We start from the raw sequence: 22,570 nt of genomic DNA, 5'->3' as shown, positions 1-22,570 counted from the left end.
GCCGAAATTTCGGAAAAATCACCACAGTAAAATTCCACGTTTCAGGGTAGATTTAGATTGTTTCGGCTAAGAATAGAGGTAGAATTTGAAACACAAAAAAGCCTGCCGCTGTTGGCTGTTATCAGGCAAAGCCAGCTCAAATTTGTAGTTTCTTAAGGCGTAGAATTTCAAGCAGAGAATTCAATTCGGGGAAAAATTGCAACTGGGTGACACCAAAATACAAGAATTGTGAACGGGGTAGGCAGAAAAATCTACCTTCTTGTTGATGAAACTGTTGGAAGGGGATGAAGAATTTTTGGTGGAGATAAAGCTATGGAGATGGAGAAGAAAGCTATAGAAATCTAAAGGGTGGTTTTTGTATATTTATAGGCCTTGGATTTGGAGGGTTAGGATCAACCTATGGGAATGATTTTGGGGGCACAACCTATTTAGTCTGTGGCCCATCTAATGGACGGTTTGGATCATCCTATGGTACGGGCCATACTGTACTTTTAATAAAGTGAGGAGTGCCCTCGTCAAAATACAGTAGTGCTGATAACATTTCCCTCTGGCGATTACATTTTAAAAGTAAAACCTTTGGGATAATATGAGATTCTTAAGGACTAAAAAGCAGTTACTTTGCCAGCAGGGAGTAATAGGCAAATTGGACGGTAAGCTTACAAAAATTGTAACGAGAGTACCCCATTTCCTTTGATCTGAAGAAAAGCCAATTTTGGCAAATATGCAATGTTTTCCGGAACTTTCCAGGGAAATTGGTGAGAAAGGTAATCGATTACTTTTGCACTTGATACCCCAGGCGCAAGATAGCGGTGTGCTATAAAAAAATCCGAACCCCTCTTTTACTTCTATCTGGCGGGCTCCACACATTTTCATTATCCCCCTTTTCCGTTTGGACAGTGTGTGTGTGTGGCTATTACTCTCTCCCCCAATCCCCATGCATCCATACTAGTCTCTGCTCTACTCACTAGAAGTCATAAGCCCTAGAGTTGTTGCAGGAAAGGCAAAAACACTTTTAATCTTAATTTGGAGGAGGCTCTCTTTACCTCTGCTTGAATTCTTGGATGTCTGGATGATCTCTCATGCCTTCATTAGGTACTTTATCTCTACCTCCAAGGATCATTTTCTTGCATCTGTATTGTTCACGCATTACTCTTTAATTGCTTGGTTGCTTGCTTCTTTCAGACACCGGTTAGGTTTTTCTCAAGGAATAGCTGCTAGCGTCGATAGACTGGGGATCTTTTTCCTCCTTATTCATCGAAAACCCATTTTATGCTTTCTAATTATATTACTGGAAAATGGGTGTGCTTATCTCAGAAGATCCAGATATTTGCTGTTAGAGGTAATTAGGTCAAGCAAAGAGTGAAGAGAGAGTCACACCGTTTATTCCTTCTCGATTCAACGATGAATAAACCCACAAGCAAGAGAGGACAGACGTCTCCTTGTCCAACGATTGAATACGAGAATAATCCCACGTCAAAGAAACCCACGTCCCCAACGAATTCAAAACGATGGAACAGATCCACGAACAAAAAAAAACAAAAACGTGAGAGAGAACAATTCGACGTTCCAAAAATTAGGTTCCTAATTACCTCTAACAATCTTGAAGCATTACACCCAAGGCATCTAGTTTGGAATACCAAGTTTGTTGCCTCCAGCCCCTATATATATATATATACACACACACACTAGGGTTATAAGAGGTTAATGGGCGCCAGCCCATTTGGGCCCACTACACCTGATCCATTATCTATTGGCCTTATATGAGAACATATACTAGGGTTATACCATACACATGTATACCTAACACTATATGCATGTGGGAGACCCTAAGGTATCTTATGAACCCAAAATATATTCCTGTAAAAAAAAACCCATGAGCCAAGATACACCATAACAGAAGTCACACAAGCAATTTGTCTCTTTCCCCTTTTTCAGTCGTCAACTTCTCGATCAGAATGATTAGAGCTTGAACTTGAGCTGGAGCTGGAGCTAGAGGTAGATTTACCAGACACTGCATTCTTGTGTTTTTCGTCACTGGGGCTCCAATCATCAGATATCTCTTTGGCTTCATCACCTGCTTTTCCAGCGCTCGGTTCTTCGGTACTTGTGCCAGTTTTTTGGGCCATGGATTTATTAAGAGCCGCTTCGACCTCTTTGGCAGATCGCACAAGAATAAATGACTCTAAATGTGGCTCGGTTGCATCAAATTCAGCAGATCTATCTTCAACAACCTCTGACTTGGTCTCCAAAAAGATTGAAGATTCCATGCTTTCATTCTGTTCTATTACGTCGAAGCTACTTGAATCACGACCAAGAACAGAAATTAAGGAAGGCACTTTTGAAGAAATGTTGTCTTCCGGCTCATGGAACTCATTCTCATTGTTGTCATCATTGATTTCCCCAGACAAATCTCTTTGGTGCAAAGATATATCCTGAGATTCTTCAAGACCACCTTTGAAAGATGGCAAAACTGCTGAAAAATGCTTCAAGATTGTTAGAGTAATTAGGTCGAGCAAGAGGTTGCTTGAAGCATTACACCCAAGGTATCTAGTTTGGAATACCAAGTTTGTTGCCTCCAGCCCCTATATATATATACACTAGGGTTATAATAGGTTAGTGGGCTCTAGCCCAAATAGGCCCACTACACCGGTCCATTATCTTATTGGGCTTATATTAGAACATACATGTGTTATATTATATACCCAACATAGTGTAACATCTTGAATCTGATGCGGTGGAGAGGAGAATAGATGAAAAACATGCAGCTAGTGGGTGCTTAGTTGCAAGTAGAACTTTCGGTTTAGTGATACCATCATGAAGACGAGTGATCATAGGGTGTGTAGATGTATGAGCTGGTGGAGATGGCATTGCTTGGTGTGTGAGTCAAGCTTAGTTTTGTTATAGGGAACAAGTAAAGGTTAGCAAGTGCATCCGAAGGCATGCAAGCCACTGAGATTTGGAGATGATCCAAATATAATCTCATAGGGAGATCAGCCACCAAGGTTTGGCGTGGGCAACCTATTAATAAGATACATACTAGTATAAAAATGCATCGATCTAGAATGATTTTGGAAGATGAGAATGATCAAGTAAGGCTAACCCCGTTTCAACAACATGCCTATGCTTGCGTTCGGCAACACCATTTTGTTGAGGCGTATGTGGGCATGAGATCAAGTGTCGTATACCATGGTTGGCAAGAATAAAGGCAAAGGGGTTACCAGTGTATTCACTACAATGATCAGTTTGAATTGTTTTAATGCTTTTGGAAAAGACATTTTCAACCATTTTCTTGAAAAGAATAAAGCAGGAAGCAGCATCACTTTTATGAAACAAAGGAAACAACCAACTAAATCTTGAGAAATCATCCCCTAGTAAAAGATAATATTTATAACCATGATTAGGTAACACCGATGCAGTTCCCCATAAATCCGAGTGAACTAATTCAAAACAACAAGTAGAACGTAGTCCATATGACTGAAAAGGCAACTTGTGATGATTTTCAGCCAAACAACTGGGGCATACATGAGTCTTGCTAGTAGAAGTTCTGATATTAATATATTTACTCTTTACTAGCTGCTGCTTAATTTGACAATGAGGGTGTCCCAAAGATAGATGCCAAACATCCCAACTGACACAAGTGCTAAGAAAATCCTGAGGTGGTGAGCGAAGCTGATAAACAACACAATCAATAAGGGGGTACAACCCTCCCTTACTTGGGCTGCTATGTAGAAATATCCCCGATATGCGATCCTTAATAAGAAAGCGATGCGAGCCAAAAATAAAAATGCAATCAAGATCACGAGTTAATTGTGCCACGGAAATAAGATTTTTCTTAATATCATGCACACAGAGAACATTGTGTAGTTGAATGGTAGAATTAGGAGACTGAACATGCATTGTACCAGTGTCAGATGTAGGGAATGAAGAACCATTGCCAATAAAAATAGAAGAGTTACCGGAATAGTTAACTGGTGACTGAATGCATTGAAGATTTGATTGATGCCCATAGCTGCAAAGGATTGAGGGAGATCTTGTGGTTGAATGGCTTGATTAAACAATTGATAACATTGCAGGGCAGAATGTCCAAAGCGCTCACAAATTTGGCACTGAACCGATTGTTGATCCAAACGTGGATGTCAGGGCCCAAGAGTGCCGTTGGATGGTTGAATAGGGGGACAGAATGTCGAGGAGCATAGGTATTTATAACTTAACCTGCATGGTTTGGAGAATAGCGACCACGACCACAACTATCGAAGCAACCACGACCTCGACCTCGACCATGCTTCCCTCGATTAGTGCTACCTTCATTGACAGGTTGTTGTTGAGCATTGAAGGCAGTAGGTTGAAGTAGATTGTGTTGTTGTTGTTGTTGAACGTGTTCTAAGTGCATTTCATGATTTAGAAGAAGGGAATACAATTCATCAAATGATGGGGTTTCCAAACGGGCAGTTAGAGCAGTGTGAAGTTATCATATTCAGGACCAAGACCAGTGAGGGTATATAAAACCAGATCTGAGTCAGGAACAAGGTTTTAAATTTCGGTTTCGGTACCCATTTCGGACCAAATTTGGTATTTTGTCTCAAAATTTCGGACCGAAATTCCGAAATTTCGGTTTCGGTCCCCACCGAAATCTGAAAATTCAGACCGAAATTTTGGATTTCGGCCGAAATTTAAAACCATGGTCAGGAAGAGGTTGATGAACAGCTGCAAGAGCATTAGCCAGAGAATTGTTCTTTTGAAGGCAATCACTAATAGTAAGCGAACCTTTTCGGATGGTTTGGAGTTGAGGATGAAATTGGACAATGCGAGCAGTGGAATGAGCAGAGAAGGCCTTTTCAAGTGCATTCCAAACAGCACAGAATATATCTAAATTCACAACATGTGAGATAACGGGTTAAGTGAATGCTGCATTGATCCAACTAAGTAGCATTTGATCTGTGCGGTGCCAAGTCACATATGCTGGATTAAGAGTAGTCGATGCTTCTTCCAGAAATTTCTGTGGTGCTTGAGAAGAACCATCAACATACGAGAGAAGATCATGGCTACTTAGAATCAGAAGAAGTTGGGATTGCCAAAGAAGGAATCGAAACCAGGTGAGATAGATTTGGAGATAGATTTGGAATAAGAGAGGCTTGGCTGGTTATGGAGGAAGATGCCTATTCGCACAAATTTCACATGCATGAAAAGGGAAATCACACACATAAAATAAAGGGCGATGATATTTTCACTCCCCGTGCATTACGCGCACGCTCCCCTTATAGCGTGATTTGACGTGAAAAGTGGGCAACTTTAACGCTTTTTGACGTCAAATCATGTTATAAGGGGAGTGTTCGCGGAATGCAGGGGGAGTGAAAATATCATCTCCCAAAATAAATTGGGATCATATTTCCCTCTTGCGAGAAGAGGTTTTATTAATTTTGGTTGGAGTCGTACACTTCCGGCTCTATTGGCCGTTAATTACATTTCTTTAAGAAGAAAACCCCTCTGATTATCCATCAAGAGGTTCCCTATCTAAATACAACTTTTGTTAATTGTTCTCTAGAAAGAGGGATTTTTGAATATCTGATTTTTGTGAATAGATCGTTTATAATTAATTTTTTTGGGAAACGTTATCTTTGTCTATCTTCCTCCTAGAGGAGAAAAGTCTTCTCCCTTTAGGGAGTCTCTGGGAAGAGATCCTAAAGAGACCTTTAGAGAGAGATTCTCTAAAGGGATTTTCCTCCGTCTTTCTTTTTGGGAGCCTTCATCTTTATCGTCTTTCTTCTGGAGGAGAAGGGTCTCCCTTTAGGGAGTCTCTGGGAAGAGATCCTAAAGGGATCTTTAGAGAGAGACTCTCTAAAGGGATTTTCCTCTGTCTTTCTTTTTGAGAGCCTTCATTTTATCATCCTTCTCATGGAGGAGAAAGGTCTTCTCCCTTTAGAGAGTCTCTGGTAAGAGATCCGAAAGGGACCTTTAGAGAGATTCTCTAAAGGGATTTTTCTCCGTCTTTCTTTTTGGGAGCCTTCATCTTTATCATTCTTCTCCTGGGGAGAAAGGTCTTCTCCCTTTAGGGTGTCTCTAGGAAGAGATCCTAAAGGGACCTTTAGAGAGAGATTCTCTAAAGGGATTTTCCTCTTTCTCCCGAAGGAGAAAATGAGTCTTCTTCTTATCTCCTTTCTGGAACCTTTTGGGAGAAGCTTGCAAAGAAAAAAAAAAAGGAAAGCACTATTAGCCAGTAATCTCTTCTCACCTTTCTTTCTCCTCCTTCCTCTTTTCTTCACTTAGCTTCCATCCACTTTTCTTCACATAGCTTTTTCTTTCGCCAATATCCGATCCCCTTTGCGTAGCTTTTTCTCAATGGGTGGATTGGATCAGGATCCCTTTTCAAAGGATATTTCCTCCTATTTATAAAGGTTCCTTGGAGTGGTTTGCAACTGCCACTTCACCCCTTTTTCTCAACTTCACGATCCCCACTTCCTTTTCGTGGGGAGTTACGTAACTCCTTTTTTGAAAAGTGGGTGACTCACTATTCCTTTTGCGAGAGACATTTTTATTTCCTAAAATTTAGGGATTTAACTTTTTTATATTTATCCCTTTTTTCTTTGGGGATAAGGTGATGCGTAGCCGCCCGTTTTCCCTCTCTTCTCATTTCACAAAGAGATGTCACTATTATCCCCCTTTTATAATTTTTCAAGTCCAACAAATGCCCCCTCAAGTCTTGCAAGTGGAAGGGTTTGAAGCTTGCAAGACTTGATTTTGATACAAGGTTATTTTAGTAATTTCTCACTTTCCTTGACCTGAGGTTACTTTGGTCCTTTTTACCCGATTCGGTGGTGTTCAGACCAAAGGGACTTTTAGAGAGAGATTCTCTAAAGGGATTTTCCTCCGTCTTTCATTTTGGTCGCCTTCATCTTTATCATCCTTCTCCTGGAGGAGAAAGGTCTTCTCCCTTTAGGGAATCTCTGGTAAGAGATCCTAAAGGGACCTTTAGAGAGAGATTCTCTAAAGGGATTTTTCTCCGTCTTTCTTTTTGGGAGCCTTCATCTTTATCATCCTTCTCCTGGAGGAGAAAGGTCTTCTCCCTTTAGGGAGTCTTCGGGAAGAGATCCTAAAGGGACCTTTAGAGAAAGATTCTCTAAAGGGATTTTCCTCTTTCTCCCAAAGGAAAAAATGTCTTGTCTTCGTCTTATCTCCTTTCTGAAACCTTTTGGGAGAAGCCTGCAAAGAAAAAGAAAAAGAAGGAAAGCACTGTTAGCCAGAATTCTCTTCTCACATTTCTTTCTCCTGCTTCATCTTTTCTTCACTTAGCTTCCTTCCTCTTTTCTTCACTTTGCATCCTTCCTCTTTTCTCGACTTAGCTTTTTCTTTCGTCAAGATCCGATTCCCTTTGCATAGCTTTTTCTCGATAGGTGGATTGGATCAGGATCAATTTTCAAAGGATATTTCCTCCTATTTATAGAGGTTCCTTAGAATGGTTGGCAACTGCCACCTCACCCATTTTTTCTCAACTTCACGATCTCCACTTCCTTTTCGTGGGGAGTTACATAACTCTTTTTTTGAAAAATGGGTGACTCACTATTCCTTTTGCGAGAGTCATTTTTATTTCCTAAAATTTAGGGATTTAACTTTTTTATATTTATCCCTTTTTTCTTTTAGGATAAGGTGATACGTAACCACCAGTTTTCCCTCTCTTCTCATTTTACAGAGATGTCACTATTATCCCCTTTTTATAATTTTTCAAGTCCAACAAATGCTCCCTCAAGTCTTGCAAGTGGAAGGGTTTGAGGCTTGCAAGACTTGATTTTGATACAAGGTTATTTTAGTAATTTTCCACTTTCCTTGACCTAAGGTTACTTTGGTCTTTTTTACCTGATTCGGTGGTGTTCAGACCAAAGGGACCTTTAGAGAGAGATTCTCTAAAAGGATTTTCCTCCGTCTTTCTTTTTTAGAGCCTTCATCTTTATCATCCTTCTTCTTCTGAAGAAGGGTCTTCTCCCTTTAGGGAGTCACTGGGAAGAGATCCTAAAGGGACTTTTAGCTCCGTCTTTCTTTTTGGGATTCTTCATCTTTATCATCATTCTTCTGGAGGAGAAGGGTCTTCTCCCTTTAGGGAGTCTCTGGTAAGAGATCCTAAATGGACCTTTAGAGAGAGATTCTCTAAAGTGATTTTTCTCTGTCTTTTTTTTTTTGGAGCCTTCATTTTTATCATCATTCTCCTGAAGGAGAAAGGTCTTTTCCCTTTAAGGAGTCTCTGGGAAGAGATCCTAAAGGGACCTTTAGAGAGGGATTCTCTAAAGGGATTTTCCTCTTTCTCCCGAAGGAGAAAATGTCTTGTCTTCTTCTTATCTCCTTTCTGGAACCTTTTGGGAGAAACCTGCAAAGAAAAAAAAAGGAAAAAAGGAAAGTAATGTTAGCCGGTAATCTCTTCTCACCTTTCTTTCTCCTCCTTCCTCTTTTCTTCACTTAGCTTCTTCTTTCGCCAATATTCGATCTCCTTTGCGTAGCTTTTTCTCGATAGGTGGATTGGATCAGGATTAGACCTGGCAAAAGTGACCCGTGCCCGCGGGTCGACCCGGCCCACCCGCAAATTTGCGGGCACGGGTCTAAGTTTCCGTGACCCGTCAAAAACCAACCCGCGGGTGACCCAACCCGCAAAAACACGGGTCGGGTCGGGTCAACCCGCGGGCACCCGCATTTTTACAGTATTTTTTAATCTTTTTGAGAATGTTATCATCACTGCTGTTTGTTTTTTATGAGTAACTCCTCACTTTATAAAAAGTACGGTATGTCCTGCACCGTAGGATTATCCAAAGTTCCAAACCGTCCATTAGATGGGCCATACCCTAAATAGGTTATGCTCCAAAATTATTTCCATCGGTTGATTCTAACCCTCCGATCTATAGAGGGTTAGGATCAACCCTCTAACATTCAGATTGGAGGGATAGGATCATCCTATGGAAATGATTTTTGGAGCATAACCTATTTAGGCTATGGCCCAACTAATGGACGGTTTGGATCATCCTATGGTGTGGGCCATACATAAAGTGAGAGTGCCCAGTAGTGTTGATAACATTTAAATGTGGTTTTTATTTTATTAGAATTTGCTATCAAGCTTCTCCTTTGGCAATTTCTCGGCAAGTGGCCTTTGTGTATGCAAAGATGCGCGCATCCAAATGTTGCTAAAATGTTCCTAGAAAATATGTAAAAAAGTAATCATTACACCACAAAAAGTAAATTAGCTAAATTATAAAGTTTTGAATGAAAAATTACCTAGAAAGGGTTATAAAATTTTAAAATTACGAAAAAAATACCAAATCACATATTGGAGGTTATGACAATTACGGGCAAATAGAGGCTGTCAAATCAAAATAATTATTACAATCAGTGTTCTAAAAAGCGCTGGGCGGAGCTGGGCGGCTGACTGACCTCCCAGCGCCCAGGCCGCCCAGGCGTTTCTAGGCGTTTTTCATTTTTTTTTTAGATATTAATATATTTTCATAATTTCTTGCATTTTTTTATATAAAATATAAGTACTTGAATACATAACAATCCAAACCATTTTATGCATAAGCACTAAACATTAAATAATAACAAAAAGTCAAAAACTTAATAAGAAATTAAGCTTAAAATACTTAATAATTTAAGTATTTAACAATACAACACAAATCCATAACCAAAAAAAGATTAAGATCCAAGCACTTCTTCTTTTTCTTCTTCTTCGGCTTCGGTTTCTTTTAGGGTTACTGGTTATAGCTTTAGGGTTTAGTATTTTACAGCTTTAGGGTTTAAAGCTTTAGGGTTTTGAAGTTTTTGGGTTTTACTGTTTTAGACTTTTAGTTTTAGTCGATGTTGAGGTTTGAGAAGAGGGTGAGGGTTTTACGTTTTAGGTTTTAGGTTATAAAAACTAAAAAATACACTAAAAAAGGCACCCCTTTTATTACTTCAAACACCCCCTCTTTTATCACACCGCCCAAACCCGCCCCGCCCAGGCCCACGCACATCGCCTGGGCGGCCGCCTCATCTCTTGGGCGGCCGCCTAATAACGCCCAGGCGGTGAGGCCGCTTTTTTAAACGCCTAGGGCCTGGGCTGTGCGTTTTTTCCACGCCCAGCGCCTAGGCGGCCGCTCAGGCCGCCTTTTAGAACACTGATTACAATCCCATATTTGCGGCATATTTGCGGGTGACCCGCGGGTTGACCCGGCCCACCCGCGGGCCGCGCGGGTCACGTAAATTTTGACCCGCCAAAATGCGGGTCATTTTCTCACCCGACCCGTGGACCCGCACCCGCACCACCCGCGGGTTGACCCGGCCCGACCCACCCGTTTGCCAGGTCTAATCAGGATCCCTTTTCGAAGGATATTTCCTCCTATTTATAGAGGTTCCTTGGAGTGGGTGGCAACTGCCACCTCACCCCTTTTTTCTCAACTTCACGATCCCCACTTCCTTTTCGTGGGGAGTTACGTAACTCCTGTTTTGAAAATTGGGTGACTCACTATTCCTTTTGCGAGTCATTTTTATTTCCTAAAATTTAGGGATTTGACTTTTTTATATTTATCCCTTTTTTCTTTAGGGATAAGGTGATGAGTAACCACCCGTTTTCCCTCTCTTCTTATTTTACAAAGAGATGTCACTATTATCCCCTTTTTATAATTTTTCAAGTCCAACAATGCCTAAGGAGATGGAGGAGAAAAAGATGATTAAGACAAATCCATTTAATGAATAATAAGAAGGAAGGACTGAGACACTCTTTTAAAAACGGTAGTGCTCTAATACCATAATGAAATAAATGAACAAAGGCAAAGAAGATTGTTGAGAGAGAGAGAGAGAGAGAGAGAGAGAGAGAGAGAGAGAGAGAGACCTATCGGTTATATGAAACCTACATCCACAATCTCACTTTTCATAATTTTTCCATGGTTAAGACACCCATATATGATACAAGTAATCAGTTACCATAATTGTATGGAACCACACAGATAGTAGATGTTAAACATGACAGATAGTGGGAGTTATGGGTGGTTCATGGTTGCCAAGTGAATGGGCAAGAGATGTGTGAGTTATGGGCAGTTCACGGTTGGCAAGGGAGTTGGAAGGAATAATGTGTGGTTGAGGTGGAGAGTCATCCCGAGAATCATGCTTACATGATTCTCGGTTTGTAGAATTTGTGAATCTGTTAACAAATATATCCATATATTTCGGTTTCTTTTTCTTTTTTTAGCCATGGATAAAAATGCCCATGGAAATTAGCGTTACCAGTGCTACTTGCTGCCCCATAACATGCATAAACAAAAAGGGAATTTGAAAACCATGGATATTGAAATCTTGTGCCTGAGCTGATATTTCAATATCTTTGGTGTTTTATATTGAAAACCCTATCCAAGGGTATCATCTATTGGGGCGTCCTCTCTCCGTTTTAAACTAAAAACTCTATCCAAGGATATCATCTATTGGGGTGCGCCCCTCCCTCCCCCCCCAACTCTTCTTCTCTCTTGACAAAGATCAACTTGGTTGATCTCCTAATTCTTTTGATACAAAGCCTACTCCGTTTGGACCCATGTCCTTATCTCTATCCATAGAGAACAATGCATATCTCACTTCCTTTTCACACTTCTTTTGCTCCCTTTAACACCTATTTGACAAGGGAACTCCAACCCATCATGACAAGGTCATCACTCCACATTTCCTATGCAGAGATTTCTTAATGTTCCCCTATAGCATCTTCCACCCCTTTCTGTTCCTCTTCAATATGTGCTCAACACATTTAATAAGATTTTTTCTTCTCCTAGTATTAGCAATTTTAGGAAGAAATTGATGTTCCTGTAACCTTAAGGGACAAAGCTTTGGGTTTTTTTCCCGACCTTATCTCCTTCCCTTTAACCACCTCTTTAGAGTTCAGTGTAGAGTCCTTGAGGTCCAACCTCCTCACCGTCTTCATGTTACGTAAGGCTTTGCATTTTCCGTCTCTGATCCTCCTAATCTCCCCCATTATGTTCTTCAAACTTGCGAGGGAGGTGACAGCAAATCATACAACTTTTTCAAATTTTTGTTAACTCATTTTTTCTCATTTGAACGGTTGGGCAGCCTTCAACTCTCTCTTCTTTTCCAAGCTGGTTAGAACCCTTTGGTTGTTTTATGTGCAGGTAGCACGGTGGGGATAAAAATTCCCATGAAAATTAGTGTACTGGTGCTACTTGCAGCCTCATAACATGCATAAACAAAAGGGGAATTGAAAACCATGGATATTGAAATCTCGTGCCTGAGCTAGATTTCAATATCTATGGTGTTTTATACTAAAAACCCTAGGGCAACCCATTGGGGTTTTGGGCTAAGTTGCTCTCGTCAAGTAGATGTCTGTAGACATATTCAAAGCTCTTAACAAAGAAACGAGTGCAAAGTTGCTAGCTTTCCACTGATGTGTTGGACTCGCACACGGTCAAGTTCCTCCTCTGCAGCCGATGAAGCCGAAAAATCCCATTCCTCTTTTGTTTGGCCGAGCGAACTAGACATCTTTCGTTCGAAATTTCGTTGTCTGAACGTTAATGATCTGGAACATCGGTTCCGATCTTCTTCCCCGACCCGATTTCTTCCTTGTCTGTCATTTGCATATAACTAGCTAATGCTGTAGGGAATGCCCCTGATGAGTACCACTTATGAGCGAGAGCGAGAAGCTTTTGTCTTGTCTTTATCGAAGCAAAGGCGAATATGAAATGAACAGATAGAAGCTGTACGACTAACAAGCCAACCCCGCAAGGACCTACTCCTATCAAAATGAAAAGCAATACTAAACAAACGAGAAACTTGACTTTGAGAAAGAAGGGTGGTCGGGGGCATTGTTGTGCAGATGTCTTGTATTTTGGCATTATACAGGACCTTGAGGTTTTTATATAAGCCACATGTTAGGGTTGCGCGATGAGGTTTTTTTTCTTTGTGTTTTCTTGGCCAAGAAAAAGTGACTTTGTAACCCTAGACCGAAATAGTGAAATCCAACCTTAGATCTTTCTTTCAATCCAAATAAGAGAATGAAGAAACCACTAAAAAAGGTGAGAAAAATCTGTTTCAGTGAAAACTAGTACTAGACTTCTTCCCCCTAGCCACTTTCCCTCTCTCCTTCTGTTTCTGCTTCAACTTTTGCTTTTCATTCTGTTTTATAGAGTCATGAGGAAATGAGTCTAATAATTAATGTAGAAAGGTGAGGCGGCATACGGAATCTAAAAATCCAGGATGACTTCTACATCGGGGAGGGGCTTCCTTTGTGCTGCTTTGCCTATTTAATATAAGAGAAGGAATAAATGCCATGCCATCTCTATGTGGTCAAGATAGTTGCTCGAGTGATCCATCAACCACTGATGATTGCAAGACGGAAGGAGAGTCCTGCTTTCCGGACCTTAACTCCCCTTCGAAAATAGAAGGCAAACATGGAGAGAGAGTTTCCGTAAAGAAAGACGGTAAGGTTAATCCTTTGAACGTCGAAAGCCGAAGGCAACTTGTTCAGCCGTTGGAAACCAGCAAGTTTATAGTTTCCAAATAAGTGGTACCTTTCCAAGGATATCATCTCTTCTCTCTCTCTCTCTCTCTCTCTCTCTCTCTCTCTCTCTCTCTCTCTCTCTCTCTCTCTCTCTCTCTCTCTCTCTCTCTCTCTCTCTCTATTATTTAGCTTCCTTGCCCAGAATTTGCCGTCATCGCCCGAGGCTGCACCTCCTAGCCCGATTTTCACCACCACCCAAGCCTCGTTTACTGGTTTTTTCTTCATTGTTTTGATCGGATTATTGGTACTCTCTCTCACACTCTCTCTTTGCGACTGACGAATGCCTTTAGTTCTGTTCGAGATAGAGGAGCTCAGATCTGACAAAGGGGAGTCCAGAACTCCAGATCTGTTGGAGATGGAGGAGCTCAGATTTGACAAAGAGTCGTTTTTTTGTTTGTATTTGCTGCTATGCATTGTATTAATCAAACAACATATAACTCTGTTCCAAGATACAAAACAACATCAGCAAGCATTGGACATGACAATCTCAGAAGCAACTTATCCAGGCAGATTAGCCAATCCCAAGAACAAATTATCCGGAGTTTGTTTGAATCACTTATTCCAAGATTTGGGTGTAATAATCACTTATGCCTATAGTCACCTATTTTGTGCTCAAGGGAGGATGGACATGTAATAATAGGCAAGACTGACCTCAATGTTTTGGGGTTTGTTATCTGCGTAGCAAATTTTTGTGCTCAAAGGAGAGCGGGAATGTAATAATAGGCCATACTTCCCTCAATTTTATGGGCTCCTTGTCTCTCTTTCTACCAGAAAGTTGCCCTACAGAGGTTTATGGCACATTGGTTCTGATCCTTGCATCTTTTCCTCTAAAGTTGCCCTAAAGAGGTCTCAGGTACATTGGTTCTTTTTAGTCGACCAAAGCCCACTGCACTCCGGCATCAAGTGACAAATATTGTTTACTGGAATTTATAGGCTCGGCTATCTAGCATATGATCTTCAAATTTGACATTTTTCTTGGGTTATTTTCCTGGAATTTACGTAAAAATATTTAAAAATATAAAGAAAGAATTTTACCTGTATCATTCTTCTCCGTTTAGTTCTATTGAATATTAATTGTGTTTTTTTTAATGATCGCCATTTTCAAAGGGCTGAGATGGTCAAAGATACAAGAAAGAACAACAATACAATGAAAAAGAGAGGAGGAAAAATAAGAAAAGATGGTACATCAAATCATGGAGGGAGCAAATCAAATAACGCCAATGACTGTTGAGACACCCCCGTCCTTGCCAAGCTATAGGCTACCTCGTTAGCCGATTTCCTAACATGCTTGAATTAGGTGCTTTTGATCTTTTCGAGTCTCCTATCTCATCAAAGTATTTGTCAAACCTCTAAGGATGCTTTTGACCCCCCTTTATCCACTTTATGACATTTAAGGAGTCCCCTTCTACCGCCACATTAAACTCGCTTCCAAAAGCTTTATACCTTGATGTGTCGCACGAACTTCGGCCTTCAAGGCATCCGCCACTCCAATGGGTCCAGTGAAAGCCCAAATCACTTCCCCTTGATCGTTTCGTAATACCCCTCCAATTCTAGCCGACCCCGGATTGCCCAAATTGGAGCCATCGAAGTTAAGTTTAAGGAATCCAGATGGGGGAGTATTCCAACTTTGTGCTACCTTTTGCTTTACTTCCACATCATTGCATATCTCTTGCCAACTTTCCCAAAGATCATAGGCTGATACAAGCCTAAAAAATGGAATAGTTCTTACCCATGATATAGTCAATGTGATCACCTTAACGAAAAGGTAGGCGGGCCTTTTGAGACACCTTTAAAAATCCTTGCATCTCTTTCTTTCCAAAGGACCCAAATTGTGGCTAATAGGGAGACATTCCATGGAATCTTCCCCTATTTTTCCATGGAACTAAAGACCATCCATCAAAGAGTTGTGATAGGGATTTGGGAAAAACCCAATGTATTCCGAAACGGTTCAACAATTTTCCCCAAACCACTCTAGCCACTTTGCTATGAAGAAGGAGATAATTAGTTGTTTCTCCAGCTTCAATACGTAGGGCACAATGATCTAATATAAGCACTTTTCTTTCCTCAAGAAGTCCATCGTCTGAATTCTTCCTCTGCAAGCTGCCCACCCAAATGCACCCGCTCGAGGAGGAGCTTGGATTGACCACACTTTAGCGAGTTTTGCAGACACAGGGCACATTGCCAATTGGTGATAGAAGGATTTAACAGTGATGTCACCCGATGAATTCCAGATCCAATCCTCCCCATCATGTTTTTTGTAGTCTCTTCAAGAGTCTCGAAGAGCCTAGCAGCCAAATCAATCTCCCAATCAAAGAAGTTTCTTCTGAAAGTCAGGTTCCAAACTATCATCCCTTCTGTTTTTTCCATGAAGTTCATAACATAACCCTCCTTGTTCTGAGCCATAGCAAACAAATCAGGGAACACAACTCTGAGAGGCTGATTCGAGCACCACTTATACAACCAAAATCGAATTCTGCTTCCATCATATACTCTGAATCTGATACCTTCCTCAGACAAAGGGTTGATGCTAAGGATATCCTTCCAAACCGTCTTACCAGGATGTTTAAATTTGTCTTCAGAAATCCAATGGCCCGGTAAAGCTCCGTATTTTCCTTCGATAACTTTCACCCACAGATGATTTTCTTCTTTACCATACCTCCACAGCCCCTTGCCTAGCAAGGATTGATTCGTTTCCTTTATTCTCCTGATGCCAAGGCCTCCACTATTGATTGGTTTACAAACTTCTTCCCACTTTACTAATGGGACCCCATTCTTATTTTTAGAGTCCTTCACCAACAAAAATCTTCTCTGAATACTAATTGTGTTTATAAAATAAAGCTGTCATCAATGTCTTATATCACTATCCTGGCAACTAACTCATAATTTTGTGTTTAGATATTGCTACTTCGCAGCCAGCCTTCCAAAATCATCTGGGTGCATCAAGGGTTCAGCCCCTATTTCGTGGTAACCTTTCAAATGTATGTTCTTTTGGAAAGGAAAAAAGATTGGCCTCTGCATGGAAAGTGTATGTCCAAGTCCCAAGAAAAGTGAGCTTCAACGTGGGGCATCTTGAGATGCGGAATGCACTCCTTGTTAAGGCAGTTGCTACTTTCGAAACAAAGTATATAATTCAGAATGAAGATGGACACACACAGGATTACGAATTGCAGTTAGGTTGTAATTCAAATTTGCAAGTGTTTCAGTCCTCAAGTGAAGACTCCATAGAGCCGGATGAGAGAGAGAAGTTGAGGCGAATGAAGATTTCCAAAGCAAATAAGGGGAATGTCCCCTGGAATAAAGGCAGGAAACATAGTGCAGGTGGGCAACTAAAAATATGTTTGTGTTAGCTTACAGTTGATTTGTCTGTTTCTTGCGTTATTGCTGTTTTTTATTGGAAAAAATTTCCCCTCATTGGCAAGTATTCAATCTCATGCAGAAACCCTTAGACGGATCCGAGAGCGGACCAAACTGGCAATGCAGGATCCCAAGGTGATGCCATGTAAGAATAATTCGCATTTTCACTTATAAAATCCTTAGAACTGTCGAGGACTTAAATCAATGTAACAAACACACCCACGCTCTTAAGAAACTGTCTTCAATGCACATTGACACTAATATTGTGGCCAAGCCTCAGTCTGTTTACACAATGTTACATACTTTTTGTGCATTATAATTTTATTTATCTGGACATGTTTTCTGTTACTTATACTAACTGATACTTGCACAATAATCCTTATGCAATCCTTCAACTGCATGAGTGTGTTGACATTTTTAATGATTTTATATTCTTTTGTCTTAAACTGATAGTGCCTGTGTTCAAAGTTACATAACTTAAGACAGATGTTGATGGACACTGGAACAGTTGCTTATCATTTGACATCGGTGAATTCAGGCAGTCTCTCATGATGATTTGTATATGCAGGTCAAGATGAAGTTAATGAACTTGGGACATGCTCAGAGGTGAGCTATATGATGCCTTCCTTTTGCTGTCATGAATTTTTAAATTAGCCTTTCCACCTTTTTTTATAGTATTTGCACGGGCCAACATCAAGTTCTTTGTGGATGTGAATGCTTTAATTTCAATCTTCAATTTAGATACTTCATAAACATTTGACATTTCTAATTACATTTGACCCTTTGAATAATCCAATTAAGCATGAAAGGTTATTGGATGGTTTTTTGGCACTGGCAGATCAGTAACTTTTGTTCGTCATCCATATACAAGCATGGAGAAACACTAGAAAAGCTATTTTCATTTTTTATTTTGTTTTCAATCTTGTACCTTCACTGCTGAAATTGTGCATTTTGGGATGAACAAATTAATCAGCTTAACTATATTTTTGATAGATGCTTATGGGGTCATTGGGCAAAAGTTAATGCTTTCATCTCAAATACCAGATCATGAATCAGCTAATCAAATTATTTTATACTTTCTAACTGCGCCAGAAGATTATCATCCTGACAAGGTCTCTAACGGGTGGAATAAAACATCAACTTAGTTAAGCGTTAGTGTATTTTTAATACAGCTATGATTCCCTTGTTAGTAAAGGATTATGTTATTTATTTTTGACATTTAAATTGAATTCCTGTTCTCTTTCATTTTTTTTCTTTGCAAGTAGTTCTTAATGTACATTTAAAAAAGATTTTCAGTCATGCGCGTGTGAACTGCCTGTACAGCAGAACGTGACATTCACGGATTGAAATAAACACCTCTCAGGTATATTGCATGTAATCCAAGTGATTAAAAGAAAAGTTTAGAAAATTGACTAGAGTACTCAAAAGCTCAAGTATATATGTGTCTAAGGTCGGGTTGAGCTAAGAGGGTAGTGTGGCATTTCTAAAACTCAATTTTTTTATTAAAAATGTCAGACTGCTAAGTTTCTTAAGCTCAGCAAATCATGAAGTACTCCACAGTCATGATTCGACTCTGACATGAGCTGTCATCAAGTCCCAGATGATTTCGATGTTGTTAAAATTTGATTATATTGATCTCACCTTTTCAGCGTAATATCTTTTCTCTTTTCATAATAACGCAGTCAGGAAACGAGGCTAAAAATTGGGGTAGGAGTCAGGATGGGGTGGCAGCGTCGCCGCGGAAGGTTGATGGTGCAAGAGAGCTGCTGTCTGGAATGGAAGAACTTGATTGCAGAAGCTTCTAGAAAAGGATATGTCGGTGAAGATGAGCTGCAGTGGGATTCATACAAGATCTTGGACAAACAACTGGAAGAGGAGTGGGTGGAGAGCATTGAAAAGAGGAAATCAATGCCAAGGCCTAAAGGAAGCAAAAGAGCTCCGAAATCTCCTGAACAACGGAGGAAAATCTCAGAGGCCATTTCCGCCAAATGGGCAGATCCTGTAAGGGCATATTTTAAAGAGGCATGCTTAATTTCTCGTTTTTGTTTCTGTTTTTCTTACGTAATTTTTTGTTTCTTCCTATTAGGGATATCGAGACCGGGTTTGCTCTGCACTAGCTAAGTATCATGGCACACCTGCTGGAGCTCAAAGAAAGCCTAGAAGAAAGCCAACTGGAGAAATACGGCCCGTCAACGGAAGCCCCCCAAGGAAGAGATTTAGTGAGTGTAATAACACAGATGGGACTGATTGTAAAAAACTTGTGAAGGCAGGTTTGAAGCAAAAGAGAAGCGCGATACCATCGTACAAGGATCCACTGGCAAGTTCCAAGCTGGAGATGATAAAGAAAATCCGAGCACAACGAGCATCCATGGAAACCAGGAAAAGGGAAGCCACAGAAAGAGCAAAGTAAGCCCTTTGTTTGTTCTTTTGAAGCCACTTTCATTCTGAAGTCTAATAGCTAGGCTGATTATTGCATATGCTTTAAGTGACCCATTCTTTCCTGCTGACCTCAGTACTCAGTTACTTAAATACCAAGTCTTGCCATGGATTGCAAGTATCTATCGAATCCCAAGTTAAACACTCAGAATCCTGGGCAGGAGTGTTGGGGTTTCACAAAGAAATCATGGCCGCCTCCTAGAAGGACATCTTTGAATTTGGATTAGAAGAGTAGGGTGTTATTTAGCCACTTGATAGGCTTGTTGACGTATCCCCGTGTTTTTTCTATATTCTTGACATCCTATTATGACTCTATTATTGTGTATTGATGATGTAATCAGGCTACTGATTGCGGAAGCTGAGAAGGCCGCTGAGGCCCTTGAGGTAGCTGCGATGAAGAGCCCTCTTGCCCGAGCTTCACTTTTAGAAACCAGGAAGTTAATCGCTGAAGCGACACGGTCGATTCAAGGCATTGAGAATGGGCAATTCGACACTAGGAGTAGCAGCACTCGTTTAGATTCAAATGGACTGGAAAAACACTTTAACGAGGAGGGTCTGGATACCATCAATGCCTATCAGATTCCAGATAAACGACAAGTGAACGGCACACATCTCCTCTCTTCCAGCAACAGTAATTATGAGGACTTTGATTTTAAGAAATTCGCTCTGCACAACTTATTTAACAGCAAAGAAGAAGACTCCCTGCCTGTGAGCCAAAGTGCAGAAAGAATCTCGGGGGAGGAAATCCATAGTTATGCTTTGCCTGACTTACAAGTGGGACATTCAGAAGAAGCGGTTTCACTAGTTGTTGATCCCTCGCAACTTAAGCTAGCTCCCGAATACAAGGAAATGCCACGCAAGGGAGAGAAAGACAGTAGCATCCCACTGGTAGGAAAAACAGAGAGTTCATCTGCTGCTACTGCAACAAAGAAAAAATGGGTTTGTGGGAGGCTGGTTGATGTGGAAGGAGACTAGAGAGAAAGATCATTGACCATCATCAATCTCAGAGCTGCTGTCAGTGTGTATTGATTGAGGATTCACAATCATAATCTGTTTAACCTTTGTTATTTTTGTAGCTAGTAGCACATTATCTTCATGCTTATACTCTATTTACATGAATTGGCAAATTTTGCCAATAAAGTAGTTTCTGCTCCAATGGCCTCAAGTACACTTCTATTCACTTGACGAGTAGATCCAACCGGTTGCCTGAATGACTCTCTTGCCCTTCGCAGAACAGTTCGTTTCCTATCTACCGTTGGTAAGAGCTTTTCCTGACCTATGTCCCTTAAATCACTGACGTAGATAGGGTGTTCTAAAAATCTTCTCCATAGGATGATCCTAACCCTCAGATTTGTGGAGGTTTAAAATTGATGTCACATATAGAAATCTCTATGGATTAGAGGGTTAGGATCATCCTATGGGCACACCCTATCTACAGGCCCAACAAATGGATGGTTTCAATCACCCAAACAATGTGGGGCCCATTGTATTTTTATTTTTATTTATTTTTGATTGGCAAACTAGGGTTAGGCAGACCCCAACCAGATTTATTAGAAGGCAAAATAGCAGTTACATTCTAGCATAGGCAGTGCCAGTGGCATCATTACAAATAAGATCGATAAGAGTTTGAGGAATATTGTCTGTTCTTCTCCTTTGAAAGGGCATCTCCATTTAGATAATTAATCAGCCGCACTATTGGCTTCTCGCCACACATGAGTAATATTCCATTCTTCGAAAGCTTCAAGAATACTTTTTAATCTTTTCAACAGTACCAATCTTCTTCCAGGGGTAGTTGTATACCCCCATAATAACCTTAACATCAACCATTGAATCAGATTCAACCCAAACTTTCCGAACTTTTTTTGATTTAGCCATTTGTAACCCACATAGGATCGCATCAAGTTCAAGGTTGTGGATGACATCAGGCTGAACGTTTGGGAGAAAGCTGCAATGAACTCCCCATCAGAGCTTCGAATGAGGCCCCCAATACCTGCTCCCTCCTCTGTAACTTATTGAACAAAGGGAGTCTCAGCTTCTTTGCAATGCTAAAATTTCTTTGATTTGGCTCATCCTTGAGATTCAAATGCAAGGTTCTAGATCTGGTTTGAAGGAGGATACTATTTAGGATGTACGTCGAATGATTAGAAGTTTTTCCAGCCAATCTCCCATTGCGCTCGAACCAGAGCATGACAACAGGAGCCCCAAATGGAATCCTTATAGCTATTGCCGCTTGGCCACCTCCCACAGAAGTCTTTCTAATCCAATCCTCTTCTCCATTTAGAGTTTGCTTTGGTCTCCTTCTGAAATTGAATCTCCATAGAATGGACCTCCATACCCATGAAATGTAAGAGCAGGAGGAAAAAAGATGATCAACTGACTCCAGTTCCACATTACATAAGAGGCATCTAGTCTCTCTAGAAATACTCAAAGAAACGAGTCTGTCCCGTGTGGCCAGCTTATGATAAAGAGCCAACCAGGTAGTGAAACCGTGCTTGGGAATGTGCCCCTTGAACCAGACAGAGGAAGCCCATTGGATCTTAGGGTACTTTGTTCTAATCTGGTTGAAGGCTGATTTCATAGTAAATTTCCCATCCAGTACTAGGCTTCCAGACCGGCTTATTTTCACCCCCACTCGTGTGATAGCTTTGTCGAAGATTTTCCGTACTTCATCCAGCCCAGGGTGGTTAATTATTTCATGCCACTCCCCATTCGATCGAAGTTGCTTAGCTTTTGTACCTGGAGGAATGGAGACTATCTGTGATCCAATGGAAGTCTGATTGTTGATGGGTCCATCGGGTGCCACGGCTGTTTCCAGAAGTCGATCACCTCTCCATCACCTACAATGTAGCAGATACTCTCCTTTGCGATATCTCTACACCTAAAAATCCCTCTTGCACCCCAAGAGCAATTCGACGGAGGATTTATTACCCAGAAATTTCTGCCACGAAGGTGTCTTCGATTGAGCCATTCAGTCGATGGATTGTTGGAAACATTGAGAATTCTCCATAAACTTTTAATTTGAGCTGCCCTGGTTAGATCATGCGGGGGTCCGAATTCTAGTACCACCTTCTTCTTTCGGTCTACATAGAGGTTCCAAGAGATTGCGTGAAACCTCTTATTCATGACAGGCCACTCCAGACAAAGTACCTGAAGATACTATCAATGTCATCAAGGATACTCTGAGGAAGAGAGAAAGCTAGAGACCAATAGATTTGGAAGCTTTTGAGGACTGCTTTTACAAGCTCCACCCGTCCAGCTCGAGAAAGATGACGGTTCGTC

At 40.8% G+C, this 22,570-nt stretch overlaps 1 protein-coding gene across 4 annotated transcripts; it reads left to right on the top strand.

Moving 5' to 3' along the window:
- Nucleotides 1-901: 901 nt before the first annotated feature.
- LOC143878012 (muscle M-line assembly protein) lies at nt 902-20,447 on the top strand. 4 transcript variants are annotated; one of them, XM_077380398.1, is made up of 8 exons: nt 902-1,092; nt 16,397-16,479; nt 16,705-16,819; nt 16,938-16,990; nt 17,424-17,461; nt 18,538-18,856; nt 18,942-19,261; nt 19,633-20,447. In XM_077380398.1, exons 1-8 carry the CDS (start codon nt 1,080-1,082, stop codon nt 20,264-20,266), a joined length of 1,575 nt encoding a protein of 524 aa, XP_077236513.1. In that variant the 5' UTR covers nt 902-1,079; the 3' UTR covers nt 20,267-20,447. The 4 variants fall into 4 exon arrangements, with proteins under 4 accessions (XP_077236513.1, XP_077236512.1, XP_077236516.1 ...); XM_077380397.1 differs by having other exon boundaries at nt 16,397-16,819; XM_077380400.1 differs by lacking the exons at nt 902-1,092; nt 16,397-16,479 and having other exon boundaries at nt 16,753-16,819; nt 16,938-17,000.
- Nucleotides 20,448-22,570: the final 2,123 nt, after the last annotated feature.

This window comes from Tasmannia lanceolata, unplaced genomic scaffold, assembly GCF_043159265.1.
Source record: "Tasmannia lanceolata isolate RefF3 unplaced genomic scaffold, GAP_Taslan_0.1 ptg000005l, whole genome shotgun sequence".
Classification (NCBI taxonomy): Eukaryota; Viridiplantae; Streptophyta; class Magnoliopsida; order Canellales; family Winteraceae; genus Tasmannia; species Tasmannia lanceolata.
The sequence above is the reverse complement of the archived record's forward strand: the minus strand, read 5'-3'. Positions and strand labels throughout refer to the sequence as shown.